Genomic DNA, 13569 nt, shown 5'->3' with positions numbered 1-13569 from the left:
AAGTATGCATGTACAAGTATGTACGTATAAGTATGCATGTACAAGTATGTATGTATATGTATGTATGTAGGTATGCATGTACAAGTATGTATGTATAAGTATGTGTGTACATGTATGTATGTATATACATGTATATATGTATTTATGTGTATGTATTTATATATACACTAGCACAATTGTGTGTACCTATTTGTTGGCGATTTTTATTGTCCTCTAACTGTAGTTCACATCCCCCCCATGCCCACTGGTGGGTAGCTTGTTCGTACTTCTTGTATTATGTGCATATATGTCGATTGATCGAAGAGTTAGAATTGTATTAACACTTTGCCACTAGGCCAATTATATGTGTTTACATTTTGTAAAAAGCGGAAAAATATATAATTCTTGCACACGAAAGGACAAAACACATACACATTTTTTATTATATGCACATATTTTGTTTAAAATTTAACTTAATACAAAGTCTTTTTAAACTGAAAAATTTAGGCAAATATAAAGCTTTACGTGGACAAATGGTGTGCCAAAAAGTAAAAGGGAATTGTAATATAGCAACTGCTAATTGAGTAGAGTGCTTAATGCGGCTATATGGATACACTATATTAATCCTGCTTCTAATCCTGATAGCACTGCTAATGTTCTAGCAATAGACATACGTCGTGTGTGCAAAACGCATATGGGGTACAACGGTTGGCGGTTGCACCGCTGTTATGCTGCACCTCCTCCATGTTAATTACCTTTTAATTTCCTGCTTCCCCTGATCTGATTGACCATTATGGCCAAAGCGGGCCAATCGGGTCGTTGCTTGTGTTCATAAGTTAACATATGCTTTAAAAGAAAAAACAATTCTGGTCTTGTAATAAACGATTGTGCACTGTCCACATTAAATTGAAAAACATGAGGATTGTCAATATAGTATAGTATATCCTCTTTCATAGTTATAATATAATAAAAAGATAAACCTAAGCAGAATACATCGTTTTTAAAAAAGAACTTATCTATATGTTTGTTTTGCTTCATCCTACTTTTAGATATAATTCTTTTTTTTTTTAAATATGCAAGTAGTTCTGGTGATATATACCTTGGTATTTTTCTTCTCATATGTATAACATAAAAATAATAATTTAATAATTTCAATTTAGGAATAAAGTTTCCTATTAATAAATGAAGACCATTGTTACTAATGAAAAGGTTACTCGGTTTTATATTTCCATGGAATAAACTTTTTTCTTTTAAAAAAGCCATTAATTTTATAATATTAGTTAAATTTTTTAAAATAATCTCATCATCAATCTTATATTTTATATACTGATGAATATTTTCAATATATTTCCTCACATTTCCGTTGAGGAGATATGGGGTTAGAAATCCGGCAACAGTATTCTCTGTGTTAAATTCTTTTTTTTTTAATTTTATTATGTCACAGTAGGGCAGAATGCATAACGTTTCATAAGTTATTTCTTTCTTATTTTGGCCGTTCATTTGTTCTTCCTTTTTCCTGACTTGTTCAGGTGATTGTCCATTATTTGGGTGTGTTCCTTTGTCATCCGCCTCGTTATCTTCTTCATTATCCTCTTCGTCGCTAAGCGAATCGAGACAGTAGCCCTTGTACTCGTATAGTGCACTTCGTATGCTTTTTCCTTCATTAATAAGAGTATTTATTTTGAGATGTTCAGAGTTTGCTTCGGAAAAAATAAATTCTCTATTACCTACTATGCTTTCCTCACATTCCATTATTTTTATATTATATAAATAGGTTTTATATTCCTTCACTTTCTCTTTCTCTTTTTCTTTTCCTCGTGATTTATTTTTACCTGAATAATGATTCCCTTTCTTTTTTCTGTTCATGTAATATTCATGAAAATACTTTTTTTTCAAAGACGCGATTAAATAATCCTCTTCCACGTTAAGATAAGGCAAATCCAGGCGAAATATATAACAAGGCTCTTCTTTTATTATTATATCATATTTTTCATCAATAGTATTAATTTTAGAAAGTTTATCATTAATAAATTCCTTTTTATCATTTAATCTTAATAATATTTGATTTGCATTATTAATTTCTTCTGAAACATTGTTGTCATATTCGAGACCGTCGGAATCGTATTGATTATTTTTTTCCTCTAAATCCTGACATATATTATTTGTAACCTTCAGTAACTTTTCTACTTTATGTAATCTCTTTTTAAAATTTTTATGTACTATATTTCCATTATATTTTACAATATAACTATGACCATATTTGTTATCATATCCTTCATTCTCAATTACATAAACGAATTCATTAGGCCACACTATTTTACTTTTTAGTGAACTCCATTTACTCATTTTCGGGTGTCTTTAACCTATACAAATGGTGTACATAAATTGGCGATTCTACTCCCTTATCCCCTTTTTTATATTATGTTACACTGTTACTATATTACACTATTATTCTACTTTTTTATATTTTTTTAATTTAATTTTTTTTTTTTTTTTTTCATTTAGCTAGCTGGAAATAAGCTACAAATAAAAAAATATGAACAAGTCAGGCAAAAATTGTGAACTTTTTTGAGCAAGCCCCGAAGGAAAATTCTGCTTTGTAAAGACCTACGAGCACATGTAAGATGTACATATAAATAACACGCACATTCATACAGACGAGCATACCTACAGATTAATAGACCAACGTGCATCCGTACTCGCACTCACATACACACACTCATGTGCAATACATTCGCAAGGGCGAAAGAAAAAAAAAAAAAAATCAGAATAACACTAATTTGTCTTCGTGATATAAAGTCATTTTTGCGCTATTTAAAAAAATATATATGCTAAGAATGTTAAATGTTAAATGTTAAATGTTTTTCTTTTTTCTTTTTTTTTTTTTTGTTCGATTCAAATGTGAACAGCCTCTTTTTTTTTTTCTTTTTTTTACCCCGCTTTGCTATTAGTCAAAATTATAAAAACTGTTGTTATATAAATGTGCACATAAAAAAAAAAAAAAAAAATAATATAATTACTCAAATATTGAATGAAGAACCAAAAAGTGTTACATAATCTTGTTTTAAAAAAAAAAATTGTGCACAACAAAATATGATATTTATAATGTAACATGCACATTAATACTTAAAATTAAAAATAATAAAAGGACAAGGTGAGAAAAAAGTGATATATTAAAAATGTTTCATGTGCGTAAACACAGCTGTGTCTCACACGGCTGAATCCGTATATATAGTACATTTCTTTTAAATGTGTATACAAATATATATGTAGATAAAAGGGTATATAAATGTGCAACGAAATTAAAAGATAAAAAAAATATAAGACTTCAATAGTTAAGTAATAAAAGGAAAAATTCGGGATTTCATTTTGGATAGTAACTTTTCTAAAACACCGCAAAATATGTCCCTACAGAAGGAAAAAAAAAAAAAAAGAAAAATGAAATGAAATGAAAAGAAATGAAGAAATTTAGAAATTTAGAAATTTAGAAATTAAGAAATTAAGAAATTACAAAATAAAGGCAATTTTTTGCCACTTCTTGGATTCATTTAATTTTCCATTATCGTAAAATTTTCATTTTTTTTTTTTTTTTTTTTTTTTGTTACAGGGAATCCTTAAAATTTCGAAGGATTTTGTAGTTGAAAGAAAGATTATAACAACTCTTCACGTATAAGTTTTTCAACTCTTTTGTCTTCAATTTGTACCTAAAAAGAATAAAAAAAAAAAAAATGTTGAAACAGTTGTGCCACTGACTGATTAACATGTTCAACGGTCCTACATATATTACGTATCATTTTGTGCAAAATGGGGACTAATCAAATAAAATTATTGGGATTTTGTTTTCCTTTTTTTTCCCTTTTTCCTTTTTATTGTTATTATTCATTTTATTTCATTTCGATTTATTTCATTTTATTTCATTTCATTTCGATTTATTTCATTTTATTTCATTTTATTTCATTTCATTTCATTTTATTTCATTTCATTTCGATTTATTTCATTTCATTTCATTTTTTTTTTTTAGTACTTCTTCGACACAGAATATATGTCTTCACTGAACAGATCATAAACAATCAGGGAAAAGTAAAACCGTTTTATTTTTTCCCATTCAAAGCTTTCGCATATCTGGTCTATATTTATGCTTATGAGAATAGAGACAAGGATTAAATGAGAAATGGAACAATAAATTTTTTGTGTACAAATTTCATGTAATTTGGGACAACTGGAATAATTCGTACAATTCTGTACAATGCATGCATTTCGAACAATTTCGAAAAGTTTTATTTTTTTTTTTTTTTTTGAGCTTTCTTTCCTTACTCCCCAATTAAAATATTCTTTGATGCTACGTGTAGGTCGTCACTTTTTGTTAACTTAAACTTTTTTAATTTTTCAATGTTTAAGTCGAAAAAATGAAATATCTTCCTTATATTATTCCCACTGATGCTGTTTGAGGTTACTATTTCTTCATACATGGCGTAATTAATTTTTAACGAAATTTCAGAATTTACGCAAAATACAAAAATGATAGGCAGTATGTCCATGGGAAATCCTTCAAAGAGTATGAGAAAATTGGTAAAGGATTAAAAGAGTAAATAAGCAAATGCACAAATGGAAATAACGCGCGTGTTTTTTTTTTTTTTTTTTTTTTTTTTCTGTGTACAGTTATACACGTTAATACATGCACGCGTTCAGGTGTGCATTAACAGCCCCAAAAATGGTCAGGTAAGAATGTTAATTTTTTTAAAATTTTCACATAAGACGTGAGTACCTTTAACATATACGTATTGAATTAAGGAATAATTAAAAAGGAAAGCTAAGGAATTACAAACTGAATGAACGTAAGGAGATATGTGAGTACATGAAATAACATCATCGTCCTTTAACATATCGTAGACATAAAAATCGTATTGTTTAATATTTATATTAACCAGAAATAAATATTTTATGAACTGAACAAACAGGTTTTGAAATAAATTTTTATTAAATTGTGTATCTTTAAAAAGTAGTAAAAGTGTAATAAAGGGTAAGGAGAAAAAGTGTTTATCCTCAGTCGTAGTACTAGTTTTTAGTTCAAATGTGTAATTATAATTATTATCACTATTGCTATATTTTCTATTATGCATATCGTTATGTTTATTATTGTGATGATGAATATATAATTTTTTGAACAAGTCCATCTTCTGTGGTAAATCATTCTTCATTAATATGTCAACATTAATGGAGCGATTTAAAAAATTAAAATCGAAGATATTTTGCTCGTTCAGCAAATTTACATTATAAATACGTGCAAACAAGTAGCAGTAGTAGCTCCATTCCTTCTCAAATGGTATAATAATTAATTTATTTTCAAACATAAATTGAAAGACTTCTTTTATTTCATCCACTATAGCACCTTTTTTGCCTACACAATTATATTTGCAATTATATTTGCGTGGATTTGGGGAGTAACAGTTGTTATGCATGTCGAGGTCGCTCCACCTGCTGCAGCTCCCTTCCTCTGCTTCACCGATTTTAAAAAACTTGAGAGTGTAACAAGTGAGAAAATTAGATAAATCCCTTTTGGTTTTAATTAAATTTAACTCGATGAATTCTACTAGAAATCTGCACAACTGAAAATTGTGCATTTTCCTTTTTAACTTGTGTTCCCCTTCATTATGATACAATATTTTTTCCAAATAATTTTTATCATCTGTTGTCAAGAAAAAGACAACCTTTCCATCACAGTCGAGGTCATAATATTGCATATGTTCAGGTTTATCCAAAAAGATGTTTTCCTTAAGCTGAGTTTTACATCCACTTTCTAGAAAATTGTTCAAGTTACTGTTGATACTGTTGTCTCTACTTTCATAATTTTGCTTATTTATATTTTCTTTTGTCATTTGAACAAATTTCCTTGTTCTTCCACATCTACCAGCTATTTGAAATATTTGTTCTTTTGTTAAAAAAGTATTTCCCAGTTTTATGCTCCTAATAAGAATTGTGTGTACATTCAAATTGACTCCCACTGATAAGGTTGTTGTGCAACAAAGACAAAAGAGTATATTTCCTTTAAAGGATTTTTCAATAATTTCTTTTTCCTTCTTTCCTAATTCAGAATGATGATAAAAAATACCATTAAGTATTAATTTTTCTATGTCTACACTTTTTATACTTGCTATTTTTTTTAACTCAATTATTAAGTGTATCCTTTTTTCAATTATTTTATTATTTATTTTAAATTTTTTTTTTTTCAAGTAACAGGGCATAATGGTACTTATGAAAGTTGCAACCTGTTCGCTCTTTTTTTTAGTTGGGCAAAATATCAATACATTCCTTTTGAAAATTAATTCTTCACTTAATATATATCCTAAGTGATCTGGGTCTAGAGTGAATGGACTTTCCAGCACCCTTTCAATTTCCTTCTCCTGTAGATCTTTATAAATAGTTTTTCCTATCTTGTACAGGTATTTTATCTTTTGCAACTTCTCCTTGCTCACGTATACCTTGGCATCTAACCATTCGCCTAGCTGCAAGAAGGGCAGGGAAGAGTGCAAAATAATAAGAAATAAGAAAAATTATGAAAACATATGAAAAAATATGAAAAATTATGAAAAATTATGAAAAATTATGAAAACATATGAAAAAATATGAAAAATTATGAAAACATATGAAAAAATATGAAAAATTATGAAAACATGAAAAAATATGAAAAAATATGAAAAATTATGAAAAAATATGAAAAATTATGAAAACATATGAAAAAATATGAAAAAATAAAAAAAAATATGAAAAAATAAGAAAATGCGATGAAAGTAATATCAAATTTGCAGAAAAAATGTAAAAAAAAAAAAATAAAAATAATAAAAATAAGCGACAATAAAATTGACAAAAAAGGGAACAAAAAATAGCTAGCTGCATGACCAAGCAAGGAAATTTTCCCAAAAATGAAAAGTGAAAAAGTCTTACCAGGTCAATATTTGACAACGTTGCTGAGAAACCGTAAGTCTGAATATTAAATATGTGTCCACAATTCTTTTGAATGTATTTAATTTTTGTTAGTAAAGACTCAATGAAAATTCCTCTTGTCAAGTCATTTATAAAATGTATTTCATCAATGATAAATATATAATTGCATTTTAAATTATTTTTAATAATATTATTAATAATAATATTTGCTTGTTCATACGTACATATGGCAATATCTGTGGAAAGGCTATATGAATAACCGGTAAAATCAAAGCTATTATATTTTTTTATATTCAACGATACAGTATTATCACCAAGCAATTTTTCATAATACTCATTTTTTTCATTAATTAACGAAATGGTTGGAAGACTTAAAACTGCTCTATATCTTTTGTATAAAACCAATCGAATGATAATAATATCATATATGATCGTTTTACCCATACCTGTTGGAATGTTAAATAAAAAGTTTTTATAAAACTTACTAGTACCTTGAACATTATTCGTAGGTATTATTTCCCATTTTTTATCGCCATCATACTCATTTATTTCCGTGTTTCGCAAATATTCCCACTGTGCACTCTTTTCTTTCAAAATCTCAAAGGGGAAAAAGAAGCCAGATTTTAATATAATGTCAATATTGTCCATTTCCTTTTCATCAATTTCTATTTCGCTTTTTTTTTTTTTTAAGTTATGCTCAAAATCTTCATTCAAGAAAATTTCTCTTAAACACTGTGCCTGTTCTTTGTACAACTCATATACCCCCAGGTTGTTGTACTCCCTGCAAGGTGACAGTGGGGAAACAAAAACAAAAAAAAAAAATATATAGGGCCATATGTAAAAATTGGGGCACGTCCAGATGTACATGTGCATGTACCTAAATATACGTAGATATGCACGAAAATACACGAAAATACATGCAAATACATGCAAATACACGCAAATACACGCAAATACACGCAAATACACGCAAATACACGCAAATACACGCAAATACACGCAAATACACGCACGCAAATACACGCAAATACACGCAAATACACGCAAATACACGCAAATACACGCAAATACACGCAAATACACGCAAATACACGCAAATACACGCAAATACACGCAAATACATGCAAATATATATATATGTATGCGTGCTTGTGCACTCGAATGGACCGTTTATGTGCCGCTTAGCAGCGGTTACGCACTTTATGATGGACGGTGGAACGCAATAGTACTCGAAATTTTTTTCGCCATAGTTAAAATACGTTGTATCGCTATTCATGCCATTTACACTCCTGTATAGCCTCTTCACCTCATTTATCGACGAATTATTCCCTGTTTCTATGGAGGGTTATGAAAGTTAATATATGTAGGAAAAAAAAAAAAAAAAAAAAAAAATAATAAAAGTAATACATTACAATACATTGCACTACGGTAGAGTACAAACACAATACAGGACTAAATGGCTCTTCTTTTTATAATTTTTCTTTCGTCTTCGCTTTTTTATTACTTGATATTTTAAGCTCATTAAGAATGTCATTATCTAGCTGTACGATGTCTTTGTAGGACTGCCAATTGAGAGTTAAAAAAAATAACTTAAAAATGTGTTTGTTGGAGTTTTATTTATTGACACGACTGTGCTAGAGAAGGGATACATGCGTACATGGAGGCACTCATAAGTACATAGAGGCGTGCATATATAAATGGAAGAACACACACATATATATATATATATATATATATATATATATACATATATATATATACATATATATATGCACACACCGTCGCGCACGTTTGTTCTCATTTGCTAACATTTGTGTAAATAAGCCCTGATAAAGAAACGTATATCAGCTGGTGGTTATGTTTGTAAATTTTTTTCTTGTATATACCTAATCTGAAATATGAGTAGAGTGACACATGTAAACAGTGAAAAGGAGTAATAAAAAAGAAATAGGGAAAAAAAAAAAAAAAAAAAAAAAAAAAAGTTGACCATGTTATAGTACAATATAGCATTCAGTGGAGATGAAAAGATTTTTTAATCTTTTAAACAGAGTAAACGAAAAAAAAAAGGAAGAAAGTTTATAAATATGAGAAACTTTTAAAATTGGAGAAAGTTTAAAAATGGAAGAAAAAATGAAAAATTCAATAGATTAATTTTAAGCAAATGCACATTCATTTTGTCACAGGGTCTGGTAGTTCAACGAGTTCGCAATATTAAATTATTACTTTCACTATTAGTATCATTTTTATTGTTATCTCTAATGTTATCATTTTTTCGTCGTCGTCATTATTGATGTTGTTATTTCTCGTATATTACATGCACTGTTTTATGTACTTTTCCTTTTAACCTTCTATGGCATATCAGTGGATTTGCTCTTTTTTCCATTTTGTTTTGCTTTAGGGTAAGCGTGGTCATATTACATAACGGACAACAAAAAAAAAAAAATAAAATACGGAAAAGCGGTAATACGGCAATGCGGTAATACGGCAATGCGGTAATACGGTAATGCGGTAATACGGTAATACGGTAATGCGGTAATACGGTAATGCGGTAATACGGCAATGCGGTAATACGGCAATGAGGTAATACAAAAAAAAAGGACAAATTAACATATAATAAAACAAAAAAAAAAAAAAAAAAAATTCCTATCCATTTAACTAATTTTTTACTATCGTGTAAAGTACTTCTTCCAAGAATACTTGAACCAAATGCGCGCATTTATCACTTACTGTGTGTACAAGCGGAATGTACTAACTTCTAATCACCAGCTGCTGGATGCACAATATTACATGAGTAAAAAACATATAATGTTACATGTCTTTTTTTTCTTTTTTTGCAGTTTATTCTTTTGCTTTAAATCGTAATTTCGACATGTTCACTTTAAATTTAAATTATTTCTGCGTAGACATGATTTTTACAACTTCGGACATTGCATTAAGGGCCCCACGATACTATATGTACGCGCACGTATGTAAAAATATATATAAACATATATATATATATAAATACTAATATATATATAATTACTCACGTATGTATATGCGGCATTTACTGTGCACTGTACTACCCCGATGGTGCATTTATTTTACTCATTCAAATTATAAATGGAAAATGCTCCTTTAGAGGAGTTACAAAAAAAAGTTTTCATTTTACGCGCGATTTGTATGAGCATAAACATACATACGTACATACATATACTTATACATATACATATATTTATACATATACATATATTTATACATATACATATATTTATACATATACATATATTTATACATATACATATATTTATACATATACATACATATATATAATATTGATGGAAGGATGCCATTATGTCAAAACACTACATTTATTTATCTTTATTTTTTTTATTTTATTTTTTTTTTTTTTTCCTGTTGAGGGAGCCCTCTCTGTGGAGAAGAGCACGATGAAATAAAAAAAAAAAAAAAAAAAAAAAAAAAAAAAAAAAAGAAAATAATATATATATGTACAATACTGTAATACCTTTGAGTTTCTTTTTTTTTCTTTTCTTTTCTTTTCTTTTCTTTTCTTTTCTTTTCTTTTCTTTTCTTTTCTTTTCTTTTCTTTTCTTTTTTTTTTTTTTTTTTTTTTTTTTTTTTTTTTGTTTTCTTTGCCATATAAAACAAGAAAAAAAAACTTAGGAATGATGAAAGAATATTAACAAATACAAGTTTATCTTTCGAATAAGATTATTCCTTTTTTTGGGGGGACGAAGAATAGAAGATATGTAAGAAAATAAGAAGCACAAATGAGAACAAATAAAGATGAAAATATTGAACCCAACGCAATGGTATTTTTGCAAAATTACGATATACGCACAAAACACGTTACATGAGATTAACTGATGTATAACTATTTTTTTTTTTTTTTTTTCTTACGAAGCTTTTTCTGTTTTGTGAAAAGAAAGGCAAAACGGAATTGCAGTTTTGTGGATGTTGAGTGTTTAAGCTAGTGGGGTGTACATTACAGTGTGCAATTGTAATCTGTTTTATTTAAAATTATTTTGTTCCTACATTTGTTCCTACACTAATCTGTACGTTAATCTGTACGTTAATCTGTACGCTAATCTGTACTATTATTGATATACCTTTCTGTATATTTTTTTTTTTTATTTTTTTTTGGTACCCCCTTAGGACAACTATGAGAACAACGCCAAGACTTCCTTTTTTGACGATGCCATTTCAATCGAATCGAAGAAGGAGGTAGATTATGAACTTTTAAGGAGTACCAAAAATGTAGATACAAAAAATGATATAAAAATATGTAACATAAACGTTAACAACGAAATGGAGTCAGCTATGTTCATACACTTGAAGAAAAGAAAAACAACTAGTGTAAATGATAAGTACTACTCCTTGAAATTCCCTAAATTTATAGATGTATGTACAGATATAAAAAGAGGCGGAGAAAGGGAAATGAATATCAGGGATACTAAATATGATACTAAAGGTAAAGATGGAGATCAAATCGATGATGCAATTGATTACAAAAATGATCATACAATCGATCGTAGTGGAAGTATGATTAGCTCCAGAGGAACACGACACTCGATCGAAGTAACACATTCGAACAAAAAAACTAGCTCTATTGTAACCTGGAGTTTCGAGGAAGATTTATGTAATAAAATACAAATTAAAAAAAATTCAAAAAAAATTTACAAAAAAAAGGAACAGGAATATTCTTTTAAAGGAGAATGCAAAAATAAATGCATAACTAGTGAAGATGAAATGTGTGCAAACAAACTACAGAAAGAGGAAGATCTAAAAAATTCAATTTTATCAAAATGGAATACTATGTTATCGGATAGAATAAAAAATAATCCTGAACAAGACAATATGTCCGACTGCCTTACTGATGAATGTATGTCTGACTTTTCCAATATGGAAGAATTTTATAAAAAATATGAAATAGACTATAACAGTGATGATGACATTATGAGTGTTTCAAGTAATGAATCAAATGAACATATCAAAAATGTTTGTAGAAATTTACATTGCTTAGAGACGAATTCATTTATTGTTCAGTATGATGATGGTAAATCCATTTTTTTTGTTAATGAAAAACCATTTATTTTAGAAGAAGACAGTGAAATTAATTATTTAGTTGAAAGCACAGATGATACTGTTATGCCCATACATTGTAAACTTGAAAAAAAATTTTTTATTAAATCTATTGCTAAAGAGGAGCATATTAGTCCATCAGATTTAAAGCTCAAGAAGGATGATATATACTACTCACTCAACGATGCAAAGTTGGATAAACTTAAAACATGAGAGCGGAAGGGGGAGTTCCCAAATTTATGTAAAAGGGAGGAAAAAAAAATGATAAAAAGAATAACAAAATGAATGACAAAATGAATGACAAAATGAGTGATAAATAGAATGATAAATAGAATGACAAAATGAGTGATAAATAGAATGATAAATAGAATGATAAATAGAATGATAAATAGAATGATAAATAGAATGAATGAATGATAAATAGAATGATAAATAGAATGACAAAATGAATGATAAATAGAATGATAAATAGAATGACAAAATGAATGATAAATAGAATGATAAATAGAATGACAAAATGAATGATAAATAGAATGATAAATAGAATGACAAAATGAATGATAAATAGAATGATAAATAGAATGACAAAATGAATGATAAATCAAATGGGTATATTAAGTCTTAATAATTCCCATTTTCAAAAAGGGTTATTTCGAAGAGGGGGGGAAAATGGAAAAAATGTTTTTACCAGCACAGTGCATGTTGTACACATGAACATCCACCTCAGGAACAGAGGATATTATATGCGCATTTTTCTACACCTTTCCGTTCAGCAGTATTTTGGTATATCATATTACACTCTACCAGATTACATTACATTATATTATGTAGTATGACTTTTTGTTTCGTTACGCTCTTTTCTTTCGTTTTTTCGTCCATTCATTAGTTCATTCATTATTTAATTTCTTTTTTTTTTTTTTTTTTCTTTCTTCCTTTTCTTTGATGTTCAATTTTCCCTTTTAATTAATAGGGGGAACCACCTAGGTTGAGTAACATGAACAGTTCAGAAAAATAAATTAAAATTATTTCAGTAATATAAATGCAGCTAAATTACAGTTAAAATCTCTTTTTTTTCGTTTTTACATATTATGACAGCTTTTCCCTTTAACGTATTATTGCATTGTTTTATTTTTATTTTTTTTTAATTTTGTTTTTGTAATGCTGACTATGCACGAACATTATTAAATGGTGTACCATTTGCTTTTCTAGCTCTTGATGTAATTATGTTAACATATTGACCTTAAAAAAAGATATACTTCAGAGGGTTATTCAAAATTTTAACAGATTTCACGTTTCCACAAAAATTTATCACCTGAATATGCATATATTTACTTATTCATTTGTATTTATATTTTTTTTTTCAATTTACGCACATTAAGCGAAATGCTACGGTTTTTTCCAAAATCGTGTTGCTGCTAATGGGGCGCGTGGGAAACATGGCTACTTGCCCCTCACACACACAGACATACACATACATATATATATAAAATTATGAGTGTATACATATACAATATTATACACATATTAGGAAAGATAAATTTCTCTTAGCACTTACCTAGACACACC

The 13569-nt window shown here is 28.2% G+C and overlaps 3 protein-coding genes across 3 annotated transcripts; 1 reads left to right on the top strand and 2 right to left on the bottom strand.

Moving 5' to 3' along the window:
• Positions 1-726: 726 nt before the first annotated feature.
• Positions 727-2325, bottom strand: PmUG01_12033600 (protein kinase, putative; the record flags this gene model as incomplete). Its single annotated transcript, XM_029006539.1, has 1 exon — positions 727-2325. The coding sequence occupies one exon, from the start codon at positions 2323-2325 to the stop codon at positions 727-729; it is 1599 nt and encodes a 532-aa protein (XP_028863018.1).
• Positions 2326-3314: 989 nt separating this feature from the next.
• Positions 3315-9334, bottom strand: PmUG01_12033500 (helicase, putative; the record flags this gene model as incomplete). Its single annotated transcript, XM_029006538.1, has 10 exons — positions 3315-3387; positions 3585-3683; positions 4004-4117; positions 4294-4525; positions 4745-6482; positions 6922-7702; positions 8121-8256; positions 8426-8483; positions 8731-8812; positions 9267-9334. The coding sequence occupies 10 exons, from the start codon at positions 9332-9334 to the stop codon at positions 3315-3317; spliced, it is 3381 nt and encodes a 1126-aa protein (XP_028863017.1).
• A 1357-nt stretch (positions 9335-10691) lies between these two features.
• PmUG01_12033400 (conserved Plasmodium protein, unknown function) lies at positions 10692-12216 on the top strand (the record flags this gene model as incomplete). Its single annotated transcript, XM_029006537.1, has 2 exons — positions 10692-10733; positions 11077-12216. 2 exons carry the CDS (start codon positions 10692-10694, stop codon positions 12214-12216), a joined length of 1182 nt encoding a protein of 393 aa, XP_028863016.1.
• Between the last annotated feature and the right edge of the window lie 1353 nt (positions 12217-13569).

This window comes from Plasmodium malariae (assembly GCF_900090045.1).
Source record: "Plasmodium malariae genome assembly, chromosome: 12".
Lineage (NCBI taxonomy): Eukaryota > Apicomplexa > Aconoidasida > Haemosporida > Plasmodiidae > Plasmodium > Plasmodium malariae.
This window is presented reverse-complemented; position numbering and strand designations above follow the sequence as displayed.